The sequence below is a fragment of the Geotrypetes seraphini genome, chromosome 13, assembly GCF_902459505.1.
Source record: "Geotrypetes seraphini chromosome 13, aGeoSer1.1, whole genome shotgun sequence".
Taxonomy (NCBI): domain Eukaryota; kingdom Metazoa; phylum Chordata; class Amphibia; order Gymnophiona; family Dermophiidae; genus Geotrypetes; species Geotrypetes seraphini.
This window is the reverse complement of record NC_047096.1, coordinates 48,865,291-48,889,127: the sequence shown is the minus strand read 5'-3', so window position 1 is coordinate 48,889,127 and position 23,837 is coordinate 48,865,291. Positions and strand designations below refer to the sequence as shown.

Below are 23,837 nucleotides of genomic sequence, written 5' to 3'. Positions count from 1 at the left end.
GCTGCTCTTGCTTGCTTAGGGCCTTCCTTGCTGCTGGGTCCTGCCTACTTTCTGTTTCCGCGATTATTCTGTTCTAGAATGTTGCCTGAGTAAGATCTGGGCTTCAGTGTCTCTCTCTTATATTTTTAAGTTTTATTTTGTTGGTTTCTACTTTATTTTGTTTCTTTCATCTACCTTATTCATAGTTTTACAGGGTTCTGTACTTTTTTCTTTTAATTTTCACTCGGACGAGTCAGAAAACATCTTAGATAGGAGGAGTTTGACAGTTATAGAATCACAGCATAACTGTCTACTAACCTAAAGGCCTAGAACGGTTCATTTTCAGCAGAGGCCCTTCCTACCTGCGTGTGGTGACTGGAGATCGCTGCGGGGAGATTGTTGCTGGAGGCAGGACCAGCGAAGGCATGGTTGATTGCTGCTGGTGGTTGCCTAGGATGGGGCGGCATCTGCTCTCTCATTGGGGAGGGGCTGATTTTGTGGGCTAAGTGTACACATCTATTCTAGCACCCGTTAATGTAACGGGCTTAAACACTAGTTTATAATAATTAACTAATAAAAATAGTACACATTTAATTTTCCCCACCACCAAATTTCCCCGTCCTGCCCCCCCCCCCCTGACTACTTTTTCATGCCACCCGGCTGGAAAAAATGTCTGGAGAGAACATTGCATACTGGACAGTATTCTCCGTTTCAGAGGTTAATCTCATAGTACCCAAAGACCTTAAGTTCCTCCACGGCTGATACACCTCCCACAAAGACTGAAAATTCAAAGGAACAGATCCATACAAACTCTGATGTATCACCGACAACAATTTGTATTTCAAACAATTTTATTGATGACAAAGGAGTATCACAGAAAGTTCAACATACAAAAAAAGAAAAATAATGAAACTACAGGCAGTTGATAGAAAACAATTTTTAACTGTAATAATTCCTAACTCCCCACCCCCTACCCAACATCTCTATCCTCATACAGTAGCAGATAAAAGGCAGAATCGCCATCAGGCTTCCCACAAACAAACAAGTAATCCAGGGATCTGGTTAACAAACCCTTTGCAGCACTGGAAGCCAGTGCAACTGTTTTAGCACAGGGGTAATATGTTCTGTGCGTGAGATTCCCAAGATTAACCTTGCAGTAAAATTCATCAATTGCTGTAATGTTTTATATCTAATTTTAGTTATTCCCAAATAAAGCATATTACAGTAATATAGGCATGTCAAAATCAATGCCTGTACCACCGAATGAAAGTCGTATGGCAATTAATTATTATTAATTTATTATTTGTTTATAGAACTTGGTAAACCACCTATATCCCAAGCATCGAAGTGGTAAAAAAGCTATTTTAACAGACTCAACACTGACAAAAGATAGCAACAGAGAAGTAGATGTACAAGACGTCAAGAGGGAGGGAGATCAAAGCAAAAAGAGGGGATATCCAGTAGACTGGTGAAAAAGCAGGATATAACAGGTCAACAGAGAGACTCTTCCACTAGGGAAGAAGACAGAATGTGGCAGTAAGAAGGAAGAGGTCCAGTAGTTCAGGACAAGATTTTGAAAAAAACTACAGGCCCAATATTCAAAGCGACTTAGCTGGCTGCTAACCAGTTAAATCACTTGGTCAGGGCTAGCCACTAATATTCTGGGGCACTTAACCTGTTAAGTGCTATTGAATATCACAGTTAGTGCCTAAATCAAAGTCAGCTATTTTGGGGGCTTTGCAGAACAGAGTAAGCGACTGAAATGAGCATATATGGGAATGCTAGAATCAACATCCGAAGTACACATACTGACTTAAATGCTGCTCGGACAGCACAGGCAGAACTCGTGTAGGCCAAAACCCCAGCCCCAGCAAATGTATACTTTAACGTCTTGAGGGGGCAGTGGGGTGAAGGGGATGGGGGAGAGAGTGCCTGGCCCCCTCAGCCCACATTTGGGACCCTCCAAAATGAACTTCTGGCTATACTCCTGTGCTAAGCACCCTCAATATAGAGCAAGCTCCTTCATTTTAGAGCAGGGAGGGGTAATTTGTTTTGTGTTTGGTACCCCCAATCAACCAGTTTGATATGTTGGCACCTATGTGTTAGATTACAGACAAACTGAAACTTGAACAGAAACATGATGGCAGATAAAGGCCAAATGGTTCATCCGCAGCATCCACTTTCTCCTCTTCTCCTTATGGGATCCCACTTGCCTATCCCAGGCTTTCTTGAATTCAGACACATTCTTTGTCTCCACCACTTCTATCGGGAGACTGTTCCATGCATCTACCACCCTTTCTGTAAAAAAGTATTTCCTTAGATTACTCTTGAGCCTATCACCTCTTAACTTCATCCTATGCCCTCTCATTCCAGAATTTCCTTTCAAACGAAAAAGACTCGCCTCATGTGCATTTATACCACACTAGTGTTTAAGCCCATTACATTAACGGGTGCTAGAATATATGCCTGTCTGTCTGTCTTTCTTTCTTTATGTCTTTCTCCCTGCTCCTGTCTCTTTCTTCCTTTCTTTCTGTCTCTCTCCCTCCTGCTATTTTTCTCTCTCTCTCCCTGGCACCCTTTGTCTGTCTGTATTTCTTTCTGTCTCTCTCCCCCCCCCCCCACTTTCCTTTGCAGAAGCAGCAGCGGTATTTCCCTTCCCCTCCAGGTCCCTGTGAAGTAATAGCAGCAATTTCCCCCACCCTCCATTCCCTTCTCTTACCGTGAGCTGTCCTGCTCCGTTCGGCCCCTCCCCCTTCCCTTCCCGCAGGCTGGCCTGCAAGTTTCCAAAGTACCGGCAGCTCTTCTCACGATCCCCGTGGTGGCTGATCCTCCTCTAAAGAGCAGCCTGCGATGGTGTCCGGCTTTAGCGAACCTCACAGGCCGCTCTCCAACTCGGTAGCACGTTCCCTCTGACGCGATCCCGTGCGTCAGAGGCAACGTGCTACCGAGGGTGGAGAGCGGCCTGCGAGGTTCGCTAAAGCCGGACACTATCGCAGGCTGCTCTTTAGAGGAGGATCAGCAGCGGCGTCGGCGGCAGCGACGAGTTAGGGCGGGAGGTGTGTTCCCTGCTGAGGACGCGCAGGGAGAGAGCTTGCCTGGCTTCCATGGCGAGTGAGGGCGGGAGGAGGGGAGTGGCCAAATGTTCCCTGCCGCCGGATTGGCTGCCACGGATCAGAAATCACAGCGGTAGGGATCACGAAATTTCAAGAGCACATGCGCGCTCTAGGGTTTTATTATATAGGATAGGTATTTAAACGTCTGTATCATATTTCCCCTCTACCACCTTTCCTCCAAACTTACACAGAATAAGAATCAGTCAATAAAATGATTTAAACCAGCAAACTAACACCACCAAACCTACATTCCAGTCATATTTCTGATACAATCCTACAAATAGAGTGTCTGTCCTGGCTCAGCCAGTGCCTTAGGCTGCACATTTTACGAACAATAAGAACCCAGCAGGAGAAAATATTAATTCCTGCACAAAGCACCAACCCCTTCTCAAGATGGGAAGGATTAAGTTTGACTTCCAGATCCACACAGGCTCCAGCAAAGTGAGAATTTGAAGCACAAACTAATCTCAGGATGTTTATCTACTCGTCAACAATAAGAAGAACCCTGTATTAGCCTTTTTATTTTTATTTATTTTTTTTTTTTGCAATACGAGGCTGGCTTGAAATTGGAAGATTTCTACAGACTGGAAAAACATAGAACAAATTCAGCAATATCAAAATGAACATGCAATCCCAGCCTCCAATGAATTACTAGATCAGACAATGGACCTTGCTGTGATGAAATGAGCTGGTCCCTGTTGGGTCTTGCTGAAGATAATATGTATTTTATATCAAAGCTGTTACTATTCTCCTTCCTGGTATTAATCTTTTTATATTTGATTTAAGTACTTGAATAGAAAGTTAATATGGGAAAAAAAGGAGCAAAGACAGAGCCTAGTGTTTAAAGCACCAGGCTGACAACCAAGGAATCCTGGTTCAAATCTCACTCTGTTCTTTGTGATTTTGGGAAAGTTATTTAATCATATACTGTATAAGGAACAGAAATAATATACGCTAGTCCAGGGGTGGGCAAACTTTTTGACTCGTGGGCCACAATGGGATCTTAAATTTGACAGAGGGGCAGGCGACCAGGGAGGGGCGGGAGGAGCAGCAGGGGGAGGGGCAACGGGGGGTGACAGTGGGTCTGATGCTGCAGGAGGAAACAGCAATTTCTGCCTTTGTTACCTTCCATCGTGGAAAAATCCATTTTTGCTGCAGGGGACTTTTAGCCGCGGCAGCCAATCTGAAGCGCTGCTTACAGCTTCCCTCCCTGCTTTCCTTCTGCCATGGTCCATCCCCAATGATGTAACTTCCAGTTTCCACCTGGAAGGCCAGGGCAAAAGAAAGCAGGGAAGTGAGCCATAGGCAGCTGTTCAGATTGGCTGACACGGCTGGAGACCTGCAGCAAAAATGGATTTGTCAGCGACGGACGGTAAGGACAGCATCAGACCAGTGCAGATAGCCCCTAATGCCGGCCCTGCTTGCGCGACAGCTAAAAGTTTACAGTAGGTGCTTTGTTCAGCGGTAAGAGAAAGGGCTGCAGACATGGACAAACTACGGCTGCCTCTGACGCCATGGGCTGGTTTAAAAAACTAAACAGGCGGATATGGCCCGCGGGCTGTAGTTTGCCCATGTCTGCGCTAGACACTTGATTCCAGCTGACTCAATTCTAGAAACCCATATCATACAAATAGAGGAGCACCAATATACAGTATATATTGGAGAAAAAAGGAACCTCAGTTAAAGGGTTTCATGGGACCCAAGAAAACCCTCCAATTTGGTGCTGCAACTCCAAACCGCTCAAATTCTGCTATATCGCAGTCCAGTAATTAATACTTCAATAAAGATCAGAGCGTGGCAGACTGAAATCATTCACAAAAAATGTGCTGTCAGTACAAGCATATCTAGGCACCAGCACTGTATATTTCAAAGTCAAAAAAGAGAGGTACTTAGGCTTGCATTCAGGATCCAGTGGTACTGCTACTGGCTATGTATCTCCTTAAGTTTTGTGCGGCCAGTCTCCTCCAAAACCCAAGAGAGTCCCCATTTTGTTAATAGAAAGCTGCGTCAGGGGTGAAGATGAAGACATAAACCAGTGCCCCTGCGAGTAGACAGACCCGCACAGATTCAAAATGATGCCCCTCAAACTAGAGTTTTGAACAGATTTTGGTGCCAAATAGAAATTGAACCTGAAATTTGGTCAACATCTTGGGTGGGGGAGGGGGGGAGGTGGGAGGAGTGGAGAGGAGATACTGCTTTCCTGCAATCCCTCAAATACTGCTTCCCTAGGCGGATACCTATTCTGTCTGGGCCATCCCGGTTCCCATCACAACTGTTAGGCTTTCCAGTATCAAGCACATGAGGCAGATTGTTCAATGCCCACCACTCACGTTCAATGCCCACGTCTTGGCTCCACCATAAACCAGAAAAAGTACAGATATTCCTTGGTCTGTGTTTCACAACTCCAGTGACATTACCTTACCATGGTGCAACAGAATGGAATACTAAATAGCCAACAGACACTTGATCTCCGTACCTATGCTTACTCCTGAGCCTTACGGTAAAATATTCAAACAATATTTGCCTTTACTTTCTGGCACACAGGCCTCCAGACAATAACTGACAGCTTTCAATGGTCTTTCACTAACAGACAAAAAGAATGCCAAAGTCAGGTAACTATTAAATACTGGATAAAAAGCCACAAATACCTATATACAAGTCATGCTGTGGGCATACCATGGCACTGATGGTCTCTTCCCAGTCAGGCCTCTCACGGGGATGAATGCTCCTCTGAAGCTCAGGCACAAAATCATCTTCTTCAATGTGTAGTGAAGACTTCATTATTCTATTTAGAGAAAAAAAAGAGAAGGTTCATGTTATCACAGAGGTATAGAAGCATTTACACACATCTACTTCGCAGCAATATTGCATAGAAAACTGAAACCTCTTTGTCTAGAACACTCCTTCTGCCGTTATGGGTAAAAACAAAATTTATAAAGGGATTTTTCCTATAAGCACCAAATTGGATTCCCCTTTCCTTCAGTTAGAAACATCCAAATCTATTGCTTCACTAAAAATAAACTTTACAAACCAGCAGTGCACCATGAACATATGGACTTAATATTCAAAAAAGCTTTTCTGCCCAGTTAAACCCAGAGTTGGCTGGCTGCTAATGTTCAGTGAAATTTAACCAGGAAGTGCCACTGAATATCACCACTAACCGACCATTTCCTTGCCATCTTATAATAGATTAGGGGCAGTCTGGAGGTGGAGTTTGTGCAGAACTACAGCTTAGCTGATTGGTGTTGATATTTGCTCTGCTTGCCAGTTAAGTAATCACATTAAGTTGGGACAGCAAAACAGCTGTCCTAACTTTATACGCCAAATTAACTGGGCTCCAGTCTGAACATCAGCCAGTGCCCAATTAATTACTGCATTTGCACACATACCATGTCAATGCCGGAAGCAACACATGCCCTGGCAAAGAATATTCAGAGTTTCTTCAGCTGGCAGCTTACAAACCACTTACCACCACGGACTAATAAAACTCCCTTAAACTGTGCAGAGAGAGAGCTTCCGGGTCAGCAAGAGGTGAGGCTGCCCTGAAAGAGCCAACACCAGAGAACTGTAGCAGCAGCTTGTGGACTAGGGGTAAGGGGAATTTGAAAGAGACCCTGGACCACAGGGAGGAGGGAAAGGAGACACTGCTGCACAGGGTGTGGGAGTGAGGGAAATAATGGCAGTACATGCACTGCCACAGGGGGAGACAGCCAAAAATGGTATGACCCCCCCTGATGTCATAACCTGGCTAGTCTTCCGATCCAGACACCCAGATCTCATTATAGAATTCACATTCGGCACCCAGGATTTTGGTGCCTAACGTTTGGTGCACTTTACAGAAGTGCCCTCAATGAATGCATTTATCTAAAGCAGGGGAAGGCAATTCCGGTTCTCGAGAGCCAGAGCCAGGTCAGGTTTTCAGGATATCCACAATAAATATGCATGAGATATATTTGCATCTCAAGAAGGCAGTGCATGCAGATCCATCTTATACATATTCATTGTGGATATCCTGAAAACCTGACCTGGCTCCGGCTCTCAAGGAATTGCCTACCCCTGATCTAAGGGAACACCTGCAACAAGTATGAGAATTTTGACCTGGAGTAGTGTAAACAGTTCCCAAATCGACCGGCAGCTACCAAAATGGTACCAGCCGCGTATCAATCATGCTTAGGTGACGTTGACAGAATCACAGCTACTAGCACCTAAGAAAAACATAGGTGCCGGTAATGTAGGCCGCGGTTTTAAAAGCCTACATTTCCAGCACCTAACTTTTAAGTAGAATCATGCAAAATGGCACCACCCTAAGGTCATCTCTGCCCCAACCACGCCTACATTGAACTTAGGTGCCACTAGACACCATACCGTAGGTGTGATTCCGGCATCTACCCTGGTAGGTGCCTCCTGGTGCCTAATTTTTTTAAACAAGTTTTTAATTGATTTTAAATGGTGCGGTCAATTGCCATGCTGATTAAAGCCAATTAACTTGTATAGAATTATGAATAGGTAACTTGGAAAATATATTTTGGAGGAATGAAAATTATTTATGATATATTTGAATTTTGAATTTAATTGTAATGAATATTTATTGTATTATTGTATATATATTTAATTCCTTAAATAAAATGTTTTAAACTAAAGCCAATTAAAGCAATTAAGTTAGGCATCAGTAGGCATGATCTAGGTCAGACATGGGCAACTACGGTCCTCGAGGGCCAGAATCCAATCAGATTTTCAGGATTTCCCCCAAAGAATATGCTTTGAAAGCAGTGCATGCAAATAGATCTCATGCATATTCATTGGGGAAATCTTGAAAACTCGATTGGATTCCGGCCCTTGAGGACCGGAGTTGCCCATGTCTGATCTAGGTGCTGATTTCAGAATCCAGGCCTTTAAGACCACACTAAGTAGTACCTGCCTATAGATTGATTTTAACTCCTGCCATAGTGTGCTTAAACCATAATACCACAACTGTACTTAAACTGTTACCTAGTAATGACAAACGTGTCGAGAAAAAAGCTTCAAATTTAAGTAGCGGCAGCATAAATCTTATCACTGATATAAGGACACTCTACAGAGAACATGCTCCATATCTCAAAAAAAGGGGATATCATCCTTCAGTTGTGTCCAAAGCATAAAACAGCGCTTTATGTAATCCTCGTGATCAATTATTAGGATATAAAGCTAAAGGTCTGAATCAATCCATGATCCCTTATTAATTTGAGGTTTTCTGTGGTTGCAAATGCATTAGGCAAGAAGATTAAACAATATTGGAATATGTTACAAATACAGCAATGTTTTCAGGACACCGATTGTGTGATTTCTTATAGAAGTGCTGATCTCTGTAAATCGGATGTTTGGACTGCAAGGGAACAAGGGCGAGTGGGACATTTTTGTTGTGGCAGATGAGCAACCTGTGATATTATGCAAGAAGGGACTGAAGTACGTATTTCTGGTAGATGGCCTATGCATTTAAAATTCTTTACTACACGTACTTCCTCAAACGTAGTTTGTCTATTAGTGTGTCCCTGTCAACTTTGTTATGTGGCTCACACTTCGAGACTGCTGAAAACATGGCTCTTTGAACATCACTGTAACATTGAGCATAGAAGGGAAGTAGATCCTCTTACATGACATTGCATTAATAAAAATCATTCTTTCAAGAATTTAATTGCACCGTGTTTGACTGTTGTGTATCATTTCCACATCAAGGCAATATTAAGAAGAGACTACATCAGCTAGAACAGAAATTAATTTTTTTAATACAATGTGGCCATTGGGTTTAAATCCTGTTTTTGACACAGTAGATCAGGGGTGTCAAAGGCCCTCCTTGAGGGCCGCAATCCAGTCGGGTTTTCAGGATTTTCGCAATGAATATGCATGAGATCTATTAGCATACAATGAAAGCTGTGCATGCAAATAGATCTCATGCATATTCATTGGGGAAATCCTGAAAATCTGACTGGATTGCAGCCCTCAAGGAGGGACTTTGACACCCCTGCAGTAGATAATACTATTATGCTGGCCAAATTGAGGGCGATGGGCTTAGGTGGAACAGTGTATGATTGGTTTGTTTCTTATTTTCATGGACGTTCAATTAGAGTTCAAAGCAATGGGCAAATGTCTGAAGTTGTACCAGTTGGTAAAGGGGTCCCTCGGGGCTCTGCACTTTCGGAATTAATGTTTAACTTCTACATGGTGTCCTTAGGGGAAATAATTCAAAATGTGCAAGTGAGCTATCATTTCTATGCTGATGACATCCAATTCTTTTTCCCGATGAACAATTGGGAAATTAAGTTGCAGCCAAAACTATCTTCATGTCTGCAAGTTGTTGGTTTGGTAACAATTTAAGTATAGCTATAGTGTTATGGTTTTTGTTGCCTTTTATATTGGATTATTCATTAAAAAATACCCATCTGGAGACACCAATCCAAACAAGAAGATTATCTTATCCTATCTGTGCAGTTTTCCTGGGATTCTTTAACTCTAGGCCAGCCAGGGAAAACTAGACAAAAAGTAATACTTGAAAGGCCATGCCTCAATAAATTGGTTAGTCTCTATGAAGCCACCTGCCTCTGTCAATTTTATGGGATATGTGCAGAGATGTTTCACAGATGCATCCAAGGTGAGCCTCTTAATTTCAATTTATGGCCTACCGTTACATTTTGCTTGCATTACCATCTTTTTCTCTTTTCAATGGTAGTAACCCTAGCACATGAGGCAGGTTAAAGGTCAACTACATACCTTTTCCAAATAAAATGTTACTGTCTTAGGAGACTAGGTAATTTGTAGAAATAAAACAAAAACATAAAGGAGAAAAATACCTTTTTTATTGGACTAACTTAATGTGGTTTATGATTAGCTCTCGAAAGTAAACCCTTCTTCAGATTAGAAGGTGTTACCTTCAAAAACTAATCATAAACTAAATTAAGTTAGTCCAATAAAAAAGTGATATTTTTTTCCTTTATGTTTTTGTTTTATTTCTACATATTACCTTGAAGCGTGGATTAACATGGCCGCCACACCATTTCACTCAAGTTAGGAGAATAGTCAATGCAGAATAAAAGAAACACTGTAAACTTTCTTTGGCACTGTAGGGCATGTCTGTAAAACATCTTTTAATTAGTGTAACTTGTAAAGTGAAAAGAACTGAACATGGGCTGCCCTCAGACCATCATCGCACTATCGATAACCCCACTGTATGTATTTTACCTTTTTCTACCAATAGTCACAAGGTATCCAAATTGTCAGGAAACATTGGTCAGTGTTACAGATTCATCCGGGATTACGAGTTTCCAAAATTTGCATTCTTAAGGGGATGTAATATGGGAGAATTATTACATCACAGAGATTCCCCATGCATGACTAACAGGGGGAGGAGCCATATAGAATGCAGTCATTGTGTTTACTGTCAATATGTACTGCAGAGTACCAACTTAGTTATCCCGAAGTCGAAGGGGAAAAAATTTTATTTACATACTAACACCGATTGTTCCTCAGTAGTTCTGGTATATTGCATAGTGTGTCCGTATAATAAGTTTTACATCAGCCACATTAAACGGAGCGTGAAAATTAGAATAGCGGAACATTTAAGTAATATCCGTTGTAATCTGGAGTCCGCCCCGCTGGTCTTGCATTGAAGGGAGGCAGGTCAAGTGATAGAAGATATGTGGTACATGGTGTTGCTGCATGCAGACAAATATTCCGGGGATTTAACTCAGTTTCTGTTAGAAAAAGAGCATCGATTTATATACAGTTGGCATATTTTGTGTCCTGAAGGTTTTAAATAATGAGATAGATTGGTTCCAGCTATGAATGGGGAGAGTGGATGACATGAAGTTTAACCAGTACGTGACCAATCATAGTTCCGTGAGAGGGTGACGTCTGGTCCCTACAGTATATTAGGGTGGGAGGGACCTGACGTTTCCTATTCAGTTAGTCAGTCAGCGTTGTCTGGCTGGTTTTGGAACATGCTAGAGATTAAAGCCGTAAAAAGCTTTAAGAATGATAATTTATATGCGATTGAGTTTATAAAAGATATATATTTAAGGTTTGAGTGAGGTATATGATAAGTGTGGTAATGGGAAATTGTTTTATGTTGTAGAAAATTTTCCTCCTGAGGAAACATTGGTGTGCGAAACTCGAGTCGAGGGGAAGACTTTAGTTTCATGGCTTCTCTGCTATAGGATTTAAAACATGGGTTTTTGACACGGTTATTTTTATACTTGGGCCTGCCTGTTACGTGACCAGCACTGCACCCGCCATAACGAGCAGATAAGTATTACTGTTTGTCTGCTTTGTTTAAATGATCTAGGCGGTAAGACAACAATAGTGCAATGATGGTCTGAGGGCAGCCCATGTTCAGTTCTTTTCACTTGAACAAATACAGGGTTGTGGGTCTGAGCACTATCTTTACAAGTTACACTAATTAATAGATTTAATTATGATTTAATAGAGTGTTATTGAGAATATCACAGATAATAGTTTGATTACTCCCTACGTTATATGATAATATAAAATATCTTTCCCATGTAGTGATATTTATCATGGTCATGTTTCCTAAAATGAAACTTTGTCTCAAGATTAAGAAATTTGGAATCTTATGCCGGCGACACAAAATGGATATTCATTGCTAGAGCCTGGACATGGCCCTGCACTGAATATTTGGAGATAGCACCACTGCTGGCTAAAAAAGCACTGACCACCCCGTCTACCCCACTGTTTTTAATTAGATATGGAAAAATGCTACTCTGAAGGGCCCATTTACTAACATTTAGAAGTGCAAGTTAAATGCTAAGAAGCCCATAGATATAAAATGGTCTCAGTATTTAGGACAGGATTCTGTAGACAGCACCGTTGTCGGCAATGGCCTACAAAATGGCCGCCGATTGTGTGTCCATCATACAAAGGCACCATTTCTAGAATCGCAGCTTCATGAAAAGGTAGGTGCAGGAAAAATAGGCCAGAGTTTTAAAAACCTACATTTCTGGCGCAACCCTTTTGCGAGAATCGCGGCTACGAAGGTGCTTTATGATGCATAATGCCACTTCCGGCATTAGCCATGCCTACAATGGTGTTAGGCGTCATAAAGCGCCTCTGTAGATGGGAGAACGGCAGCCGTTTTGGAGGAGCCCTTAGTGTTTACCTCCAATATCCAATATCTCAGTCTGTACTAGAAGTTATTCAACAGTAACACTGACTGAATAGATTTCTTTCTTAATTAAATTGACAATAGAAATATACATAGACCAATAGAAAACATATATGTCCAGGTACAAGTTCACATCTTAAAATGACACCCAGACCTGCTTGTAAGAATCATCAGTGAAGTTCTCAAAAAAATATGGATGATCATGGCAATGCAAGATTGCTATAACTAAATGGTATTCTGTCTCTCCTATCCCCTCATTCTATTTTTCTTAGACATGAAACAATAACCCTGAAACAGAATAAGCAAAGTCTGTGAAATACTTTTCCTAAGATTCAGAAATAATGTCACTTTTTCTAAATTGGCAGAATTTCCTGTCCACGCAATATCACTAGTCTAAATAAAGATGCAAACTGAAGCTATATTAGGAAAGCACAGTTGCTAACTTGTAACAGCAAATAATTATATAATCAGACGCACAAATAGGTGATGACCTTCAAATGTATCAACACAGTACGACGGTTCTCTAAAAGCTCAGACAAAACCAAAAAGATTTTTCTGAATATGAATAAAGGACCAGATTCTGAAAAAAAAGCAGTGCCCAAAGTTAGGAAGTGGTAGACACCTTACTGCCGCCTAACTTAATTGGGCTTAATTATTGGGGGGTTTGGGTTTTAAAAAAAAAAATATTTATTAATTTTCATTATGAATCAAGCACTAACTTGTACAGAAAGGAAATTGACGCAAAGAAGAAAATAAGAATTACATACTAGAAGAAATCAAATGTGAGCTTAAATTTCAACTCAAATCCTCAAAAAGGATCCAATATGGGTAATAAGCGAGTATTAAAAAAAAATTATATAAAGTAACAAAAACTAACAAGCTAGTTGGTTGAGACTAAGGGCTCCTTTTACTAAGGTGTGCTAGCGTTTTTAGCGCACACAGGAAATTACCACATGCTACGCTTCTAGAACTAACACCAGCTCAATGCAGGCATTAAGGTCTAGCGCGCGAGGCAATGTAGCGCGCGCTATTCCGCGCGTTAAAGCCCTAACGCGACTTTGTAAAAGGAGCCCTAAGGCATCCTATCATTTTAACATTGCACTCAGATCTCATCTTTCTTCAAGCGTGACGCTGACAGGAACGTTGACAGTTGGAAGGGCTCAAAGAAGACAAATTTTTGCTGTCGATAATGTATTACACATTTGCATGGGTGACAGGTAAAAAGTTGCCCCCAGAGCTGCAACACCAGGTTTGGGCTTAATTGGTTTAATTGGCGCATTAATTGGTTGTGCCGATTAAAAACCAATTAAAACTCAATTTTTTAAAAAAACAACAGAGCACCTCCAAAAAGGCTGCCATTATCCCACCTATGGAGGCGCCTTAAGACGCCTAATACCACTGTAGGCAAGGTTAACACCGGAAGTGACATTAGGTGTCGTAAGGTGCTTCTGTAGGCACCAGAAATATAGACCTTTAAAACCCTGGTGCAGTGGTTAAAGCTACAGCCTCAGCACCCTGAGGTTGTGCACACTGCTCCTTGTAACCCTGGGCAAGTCACCTAATCCCCCCCCCCAATTGCCCCAGGTACATTAGATTGTGAGCCCACCGGGACAGACAGGGAAACATGCTTGAGTGCCTGGATAAATTCATGTAAACTGTTCTGAGCTCCCCTAGGAGAACGGTATAGAAAATTGAATAAATAAATAAATATCTTTCACATAGCCATTTTTCTGTAAACGGCGACGTTGCATGATTGACACGCGATTGGCAGCCATTTTTAAAGGCAGCCGCCAATAATGGTGCTGTTTACAGAATCCGGGCCAGAGTTCTTATGCAGCTTCCACTTCACTAGTTCCTTTGGTCTATGTACAAAGCTTAAATGGTAACTCCATGGGAAGACAAGAAGTTTAGACCTTATGGCCAATTTTTCCTGCAGTCTACAGAGAATCCCTGTTCCGAGTAACTAATTGTGGGTTCTCTACTGACAAACAGGATGAAATCAGTCACACTAATGGGAAATCCAATAGCTGCAAGTCCCACTAGGCATTATTTGTTTTGGCTTTTCTAGAGTGACCATAGTATATCATACGGAGATGACTGTCAACTGAATAGATTTTGCAAAACTGTACTGTGACTTTCAGGCACAGTTTCCAGAAGATAGTAAGATATAAAGGTGTGAATGGGAGACTGTTATAGTCCTACAGGTCTCCTTAACCTTAATATGAGGTTGCCATGGTTCTGATCTGCCTTGCTTTTACAGTATCCATTAAGTGCAGTCCTGCCAGCCTGCAGCAGTGTGCTACGCAGTCCATTAGCCAATCTGACAAAGCTATTAGAGTTTCTACTCTCTTGGGGGGAGGGGGAATCATAAAACGTTAGTTGCCTGATGACAAGGCTATATTCTTTTATATAATAAGCCTGTGTGATCTGATATGTTTCTTCCCTCCTTGTCCAAGCAGGGCCAGCTACAGTAAGGGTGTACCGCTGCTGGGTGGGTCTGAGGCCCAGTAGGCGGATCCCTGTCCATCCGAGCCCACCAGTGGCTAGACCATTGCATCACATGCAGTTATTTTATGCTTACTTGAACTTAAGAAATGTCTTGGTACACCAGAAGGGAATATAAATCAGTTTTGCTCAAACAGAACACAAAACATGCAGTAAGTGAGCCCAATTTTTTAAAAAAGTTCACTTTTGCTCATAAACCTGCTACTTGACTATGAAAAGAGTACCTCAGGTGGGTGTCAAAGTTAACACAACAGGAAGATATCTATTTTTGCCTATTTAGGTGAACTTTACCAAAGCTGCAGTAGAAAGTGTTCTTAGTGCACCCTTACACAGGTTTTTCATGCATGCTAAGGCTATATTGTATATGATGACCTGTATATTGTATATGATGTCCTGGGCTCTTTGGGGAGGATGGGATAGAAAACCAATTAAATAAATGTTTACCACAGCAGTGAAATGGCTGATTTTTAGCTCACGACCATTAAAAACAATAGCTGTGTGAGCACTTGCTGCCCACCCATTTTGTAGGAAGTAAGGGGGAAGAGTGTGGTGCAGTGGTTAAAGCTACAGCCTCAGCACCCTGAGGTTGTAGGTTCAAACCAATGCTGCTCCTTGTGACCCTGGGCAATCCCCCAGGGTCCCCCCCATTGCCCCAGGTACATTAGATAGATTGTGAGCCCACCAGGACAGATAGGGAAAAATGCTTGAGTACCTGAATAAATTCATGTACATTACATTACTGATTTCTATTCCGCCTCAACTTTGCAGTTCTAAACCATTCTGAGCTCCCCTGGGAGAGCAGTATAGAAAATTAAATAAATAAATCACATGGTAATCCTATGCTAATCAGAGCATGTGGTAAAGTAGAAGCACATTCAATTAATCAAATTAGCAATTTATATATTTTTATTGTACAAATATTCAGCACTAGTTCACCAGCTGGGAGATGCTTTTACTCAGTTAACTTGTACCCACCAGGTCCCCACCGAATATTCAGCAACACATAACCAGATAATGCTACCGAGAATCCTGTCTGATTGCCACAGCAGTATCCGTTTAGTGCTGGGATGGCCCAGGGGTGAAGTCAGAAGGAGCCAGGAGATACCTAAATGGCAGAATGTCACCCCTGTCTAAAAGGAAGCTCCTGTAGCTCAGTGGTTAAGGCCACAATAATGTCAAGATTGTGCGTCAAACATGTCTACTTGCTCTGAACCACAGCCAAAAGAGGAACTGGATAAATGTTGAAGGTACATCTTTGATATTTATCCTAGAGAAATGACTGCTTATGAATCAAGAGAATATAAGCTTGGCTTTTGCATTGATATGTGGCTTACTATTTGAGCATGTGTGGTGCAGTGGTTAGAGCCACAGCCTAAATACCCAGAGGTTGTAGGTTCAAACCCTTTACTGCTCCTTGTGACCCTGGGCAAGTCACTTAATCCCCTTGAGCCCACCAGGACAGAAGGGGAATATGATAAAGTAGCCGAATATAAATAATTGAAAGAAAAATAAATAAAATATAATAGTAGTGCTTCTGTAAAACTGAGCTGCCATTTTACTGCATACAAATTTAAAACTGCCATTCTAATGACATCATAACGCTAAAACGCGATAACGTTATAGACATTGTGAAGATGTCTATGCGATACATAAAAGGCGATTCTATAAAGCATACCTAACTATATAGATGCACTTAAATTTGGTGAGCGCCACTATGTACGATTCTCTATTGTGCGTCTATGCTTAATAGAATCGCGTTTAGCATTGTGCTGCTGGACATCTAAATGACGCCTAACTTTTAGACATCCTTTACAGAATTTGCCCCTTAATGTTCAAGGTCTACTACTAATAATTTTTATAGTGCTGCTAGATGTACTCAGCGCTGTACATTAAGCATGTAAGAGGCAATCTCTGCATGACACAGCTTACAATTTAATCAAAACAAACAGGACAAATAGGAGTTACAGAATTGCTTAGGTTGGGAATGATTAAAACAGACATGGGTAAGGATCTCTCTAGAGAATAAAATTTCCCTTCATGTCCAAGATGCCACCTCCCCTTTCTCTCTGCAACTAAAGAACTCATATTCCATCTTGCTTTCTCTCATAATTTGTTCTTTTGCAAATGCTGATAAACTATTCAACTTATTACACGTGTTTTATTCTCTTTAAATATGAAGCACCCTGACATGGTGTGATACAAACTCCTGCCTGCTTAAATCGCACCGAGCACGTCAGCCACTGACATTCAGCGGCACTTAATCAGGTAATGCTGCTGAATAGCACTAACAGATCATTTTCAAAGTAGGCAGGAGTGGGATGTTCTAAGGCAAGGGTGTCAAAAGTCCCTCCTCGAGGGCCACAATCCAGTCGGGTTTTCAGGATTTCCCCAATAAATATGCACGAGATCTATTTGCATGCACTGCTTTCGTTTTATGGTAACAGATCTCATGCATATTCATTAGGGAAATCCTGAAAACCCGACTGGATTGTGGCCCTCGAGGAGGGACTTTTGACATCCCTACTCTAAGGGCAGAGTTGGAGAGCAGCAGGGGTTTGTGGATGCTGGCAATTTACAATGCTAGTGTCAACGTAGGTGACATGGAATGTAGAACCACATAATAGTGGTCCTGACTTTGCCTGGTTAGTGATGAAGATACTGGCACAGAATACTGTCCGACATCTGCATAACTTGCACTTAGTGGACTGAATGAGCACATAATCTTCCTTTCTAACTGGCTCATGTTCTGAAGAGAAATAGGTCTCCTTCTTCCCAAACACCCCCACCGGCCTATCCTACTTTCCCTGTTGGTTAAATGTGATCTTCAGGCAAGAACAATTCCCAGCTGCTCCTGCACATGCCAGCTGCAGCCTCAAATTGGCTGCTACAACCTCTAGAGCAGTGTCTTGCAAACTTTGCAAACCGTGGCACACTAAACCAGCAGCCGCGGCTCGATGGCACCCAGAAGTGCAATGGTGTGGATGTCCGTGCATGCGTGGAGGCCCCCCACACAGGGCCCTGAGCTGCCAGTAGGGAATGCTACAAAAGAAGTGGCGCGGAGAGGAAGAGAGATGCTGGCAGCGACTAACTGCCTATAGGATGTGCCTCTCGCCGCAAGCAGCACATCCTGAAGCAGTCAGCCGGCGCTGATGTCTCTTTTCCTCTCCTGTATCTTATGGCTCACTTGAAATCTCCTTAAGAAATATCAGGGAAATATACTGAGAAAAACCAAGGTCAGAAAAAGCTTGCTATATAATCAAAACAACTGACCCTAAGAGTATTCTGTCTGAAGAGGGTGATCAAAAAAAACTTTTATAAAAGCTCAGAGATATGGAACTCTGGAGGGAAGGCTGAAAAACCTCCCTGTGTAAAGATTTATCTTCCAGTCATTGCTACTATATACGTTTTTTGATCACGCTCATAGACGCTCATAAATTGATCACGCTCATAAATTTCATAAAATTTGAAGAACTTTACACAATTTCAAAATATGATGGTAGTTTTCCTTTCTTCTTATGTCAAACATGCGAAAAGTCACTGCATAAATAGATTAGAAAAGCGTTTCGTTGCCTGCCTCAGGAGACCCGACTAGTGCATGTTTCAAAAACAGTCCTGAGAGCTTGTTCAAAACGATCCTGGTAAGCTTCGTGACAAGCAATCACATCGCTGCTGGGTGGTTGAAAAAGTAACTTCTGAAGGTCCAATAAATTTCCAACCGCCAGGTTCCAACCTCCAAATTTATTTGTATCAAGGTTATCCACAACTTTGGAACAATATAGAACATCCGCAACTTGAGACAATGAAGCGGACCCAACACAGTCCGTGTTTCGACCTAAGTGTCTTCCTCAGGGATCCCAAAGAGGTCTCTTCAGTGGTGTGTGGATATAATAACCTATGCCCAAGCGTGGGTAAATAATCTCCTACAGCATTGCCGCTAAAGTCCTCAGGCGTAAGTTATTATATTCACACATCTCTGAAGAGACCTCATCGGGACTCCTGAGGAAGAAACTTAGGTCAAAACAAGGACCATGTTGGGTCCGTTCATTGTCTCAAGTTGTAGATGTTCTATATTGTTCCAAAGTTATGGATAACCTCCTTGATACAAATCCATTTGCATCAGTAAACATCAGTCTTCACAACACAATACACTTGCAGCAGATATAAGTTCTGGGAAACTTGCTTTTGGACCTATTGAAGTCAGAAAATAGCAGAGAAATTATTTTTCAAAAATTAATATTAATTACAATTAAGCAGACCCCTACAAAGGGGAACTAGCAACTTTTTCAAATTAAAAAAAGGTGAAAATTCTTCAAAAAGTTACTTGCTTTTTCCAGTGCAATGGAACAATTAGCTGTGCAAGCTTTACCCTAAAAAATATGCTGCAATCTACTCTGAATTCACTTCATAAGTTGCCATATCAGTCTGTAAAAGAGCAGGCATGGACCCTTCTTGCTTATGAGACAACTTGCAATACTCCTCCCAGCTATAAAAGCCTCTACTTGCTGGTCAACTTGCCACTGTTCATTCCTAATGTTCTTTTTCAAGAGAGAGGAAGTATTTTTTTCATCTAGCCAAATGTGATTCAGACCACTTCCTGTGTACCCCTAAAGCAATCAATTCCAATTTACTATGCTGCATCTAAAGCCTATGGGGCTCATTTTCAAAAGAGAAAAATGTCCAAATGGCATAAACCGGCACTTGGATGTTTTAATCGCCAAAACGTCCATGTGCCAATTTTCAAAACTAATTATTTAAATATATTGCATGGCATTCACTCTCCAGGATGTCTAAATATTATGAGGCGTGATTTGGGTGGGAGGGCTTAGAACTTGGACATCTTCAGGGATAATCAAAGCTTTTTAAGACGTCCAGGGCGTCATTTAGACTTTCAGAGTTAGACTTGTTTTGAACATCTTTTGACACTGAAGTCCTGCAACTTCAACCATTAAAATGCAAAGTCTGTTCTAACAGCTACAACAGACTCTAAATTCTAAGGGGTTTGGGGTACAAAATTAGACAGAAAAAAATATCTGATGTACCTGAATGCAACTCGTCTTGAGGTACTCTTGAAAAGACATGAACAAAATTTATTTTTAAATTATGTCATGTTCAAAATGCAGAGCTTAAAAGTCCATTCTACTCGATCAAAGGCCTTCTATTCATCCAAGGAAACAGAGAAGGCCAGATCGTCTATTGTTTTTGCTAAATTTAGCAAATGAAGTGCCAATCTAGTATTATTTGCAGAATATATTTGAGCAACAAAACCCGTTTGGTGCATTCCAATAACATGAGGGAGAGCCTTACCTAATTTCAGAGCCAATAGTTTAGCCAAATTTTTCCCATCCACATTAATTACAGAAATAGGCCTAGAGTTTGAAACCAACATGGGATCTCTGTTTGGCTTTGGCAAAACAATTGGTAAAGCTTCTGCTGTAGTACCTGATATCTGACCATTCGTCAGTTGTGATTGATACAATTGAAAAAGATGAGGTAACAGTATACTTTGAAAGGATTTGAAAAACTCCACAGTATATCCATCACTACCCAAAGTGGATCCTGCTGTAAGAGACTTCAATTCTGACTGGAGTTCTGAATGCAAAGAAGGCCTTTGATCGAGTAGAATGGACTTTTATGTACCAAGCAATAGATTGGTTTGGGATAGGGTTCGGATTTATTCAAATGATTCAAACCTTGTATAGTTCTCCCTAAGCTAGATAATATATTAATAATTTATTCTCGGAGCATTTTTGTCTGAAGAGGGGACTTAGACAAGGATGTCCCTTATTTCCTTTGCTTTTTGACATTGGGAATTCCATATGCAGGTCAAGATTATAAAGTTTTGGCTTATGCAGATGATATATTGCTTCATTTGAAAAATCCTAAATCAACCATCCCGCATTTACTGGAATTGATTGATCATTTTGGTAAATTTTCGGGTTATAAAATAAATTGGAGTAAATCAGAGGTTCTTCCATTGAATGTACATTGTATAAAAAGGTATATTTGATCCATTCCCATTCCTTTGGAAGGAAGAGGGAATAAAATACTTAGGTATAATGATTCAAAAGACATTGGAAGATACAATTACAGTAAATGAAAAATCCTTATTGTTGAAAGTTAAAGAAATGTATGAGCATTGGAATCCATTATATTTTTCTTGCTGGGGGAAGAGTCCAAACCATCAAAATGATGATTTTGTCTGCAGTTTGTTACCAAATGAGTATGTTACCAGTTTATTTTCAGAGGTCTTTTTATAAAAAATTAAATGGGATTCTTATAAAATTTCTTTGGCTTGGCATAACTTCTAGAATAGCTTTAGTAGCTTTGCAAAAATCTCAATCGATGGGAGGGGTAAATTTTCCAAATTTTTACAGATATCATCAAGCTTTTATTTTGTGTCAGGGTATGTATTGGATACTTCCTGAACTCATGGAGAATCTGCCTGACTGGTTGATTCTGGAAAGTCATCTTATGGCCCCACTTCATCTTTTTGAATTAACTATTCAGTGGTTAGTTACAGCGGTGTTAATCTATAGAAAGGTATATGGTGCCCTGATAAAACCCCTTCGGGTGAAACATGTTGGCGGTATAAATCCCTGAAAGCATGACCACAAGTTTTAAGCTAAGTATTTAAACTATTTATATACTAAGGTGGAAAAAAGTATTTATAAATTTAATAGCTAAGTATGGAAGATCCGGTGAGGAAGTAGTACATAAAGCCTGACACAATGAATTTGTATGAGTGCTAGGTGGTTCTTATGAGGATCTATAAATGTTGTATTACTTACTGTGAAGAGAGTTAGGAGGGGTAAGAGAATATACACCCTTCCAATCTGAAGTTTGGGTTATACTCTCACAGAAAATTTAACTTAAACTATTGTGCTATTTGCCCACTTCATCTTAGCCATATATTTAGTATCAAGCTTCCTAGAATATATAAGGACATTATTTTTCATTCAACTTGGACTACATTATAATATGTAATTATAATGCTTTAACGCCTATTCCGATAGAGCAAACCAAATGTCAGTCCCTATGGTTGGACTCCAAGATACAAATTGGTGAGTATAAAATCCTCTGGAAACATTGTTTGCAAGCAGGCATTTGTATTTTAAATGATGTAATTTTGAATGTGAAAATGGTAGATTTACAACAATCATTTGATATTTCCAAAATCTGAAGGCTATAAATAGTTGCAGTTGAAGCAGGCCATTCAGAAAGGGTTCCCTGACTGGTGAAATTTAAAAATCAGTATAGCTTGCCGGGCCTATGTTTCCAGATAGATTTTCAAGGGCATCAGACCACCAAGTGGTATATAAATTAATGTCTGAATATTTGGCGAAAAAAAACCTAACAAGCTTAAGAGACATTTGGGGGTAAATTCTCTATTACTGCGTTTAACTTAGGCGTGCTTTGGACGTCCGATGCAAGTGAATAATTACGGAGTTAAGGGTCTTAATTAATGTTAATTGGGTAATTAACGACACATAGACGTCCCTATGAGGTACTTGATGAACTGACGTCCACAGAAAGCATAGTCCCGTCTCCAGCTCTGGACGTGGGCGTTCCGTGGGCGTGCCAAATGGGGACGCTACCTGAGCGCTACCTGAGCGAGCAACTGCGTCTAAATATCGAGTATTATGTAGACGTAAGAAACCCTGGTCTAACTTGGATTTCAATGCCGTTTCAACTATCGTAATTGCGGCTCTTTGTTACACGCGAGGCTACCACTCTTTTGTCTCAGCCTACTATGACATTATAGCTAAACTCCTTTTCCCTTAGCACTTCACTAAGATATGATATGACAAGGGAGCCAGAGGCATTGGAGCTGTAGGTCAAGTGAGGAAAGGCACTCTCTACCAATCTTCCGGCCTATGAGGGTTCAAATCCCAGCCTGTATTTTACTTGTGGCATATCTACCTTCCAGGTGCACTTTGATGATGCTTTCCACTTCTTATAGGAGTTGAATATAACATTACTGTACAACTTTGCTGTGTAGCAGAAAAATAAACTTTTCCCCCTTCCATGCTAAGAATTTGAGTTCAACTCATCTTATATTTCTCCTTTTAAACATGGCATACTTTGTTAGTTTATATCATGGTAAAGTATACATTTCTGAAATGGTGAAGAAACAATAATATACAACTGCAGTGTTTTGTCTCACCAAACTGCTATAAGCACAAGAAAACATTTGTAGCTCAACATGGTAATGCTCCTCTTCCAAACTTTGACCTCTGAAACTCCCTGGTTCGACTCCCACCTTTGCTCATTTTAATAAGGTCCTAGTTTTTTCCTATTAGCTCTTATAACAGGGTCTACATGGTGGACTTTGCCATTTGTAAGGTGCACATTTCCCTTTGCAGGCAAACCTATTTTCAACTTACCATGGCTCGGACATCCTAAGCAGTGATGAGAGCACATTAACCAGGCGATCCACAAATGTCATCTTGCTGTCAGAGGAAAGGTTTCCTCTCATCACTGCTTAGGATGTCCGAGCCATGGTAAGTTGAAAATAGGTTTGCCTGCAAAGGGAAATGTGCACCTTACAAATGGCAAAGTCCACCATGTAGACCCTGTTATAAGAGCTAATAGGAAAAAACTAGGACCTTATTAAAATGAGCAAAGGTGGGAGTCGAACCGGGGAGTTTCAGAGGTCAAAGCTCAGAACAGGAGCATTACCGTGTTGAGCTACAAATGCTTTCTTGTGCGTATAGCAGTTTGGTGAGACAAAACACTGCAGTTGAATATTATTGTTTCTTCACCATTTCAGAAATGTATACTTTACCATGATATAAACTAACAAAGTATGCCATGTTTAAAAGGAGAAATATAAGATGAGTTGAACTCAAATTCTTAGCATGGAAGGGGGAAAAGTTTATTTTTCTGCTACACAGCAAAGTTGTACAGTAATGTTATATTCAACTTATAAGAAGTGGAAAGCATCATCAAAGTGCACCTGGAAGGTAGATATGCCACAAGTAAAATACAGGCTGGGATTTGAACCCTCAAAGGCCGGAAGATTGGTAGAGAGTGCCTTTCCTCACTGACCTACAGCTCCAATGCCTCTGGCTCCCTTGTCATATCATATC

General features: G+C 41.0%; 1 protein-coding gene across 7 annotated transcripts in view; it reads right to left on the bottom strand.

The window, feature by feature from the left end:
- ARHGAP32 (Rho GTPase activating protein 32) overlaps positions 1-23,837 on the bottom strand; it is a 786,874-nt gene that overhangs the window by 404,129 nt on the left and 358,908 nt on the right. For 6 of the 7 annotated variants that reach the window (XM_033918046.1, XM_033918043.1, XM_033918045.1 and 3 more), the window contains one exon: positions 5,769-5,877. In XM_033918046.1, coding sequence (XP_033773937.1) covers positions 5,769-5,873 — 105 coding nt within the window. In that variant the 5' untranslated portion in view covers positions 5,874-5,877. Of the gene's footprint in view, positions 1-5,740; positions 5,878-23,837 lie in introns of all 7 variants that reach the window. The other variant, XM_033918048.1, reaches the window with a different exon arrangement.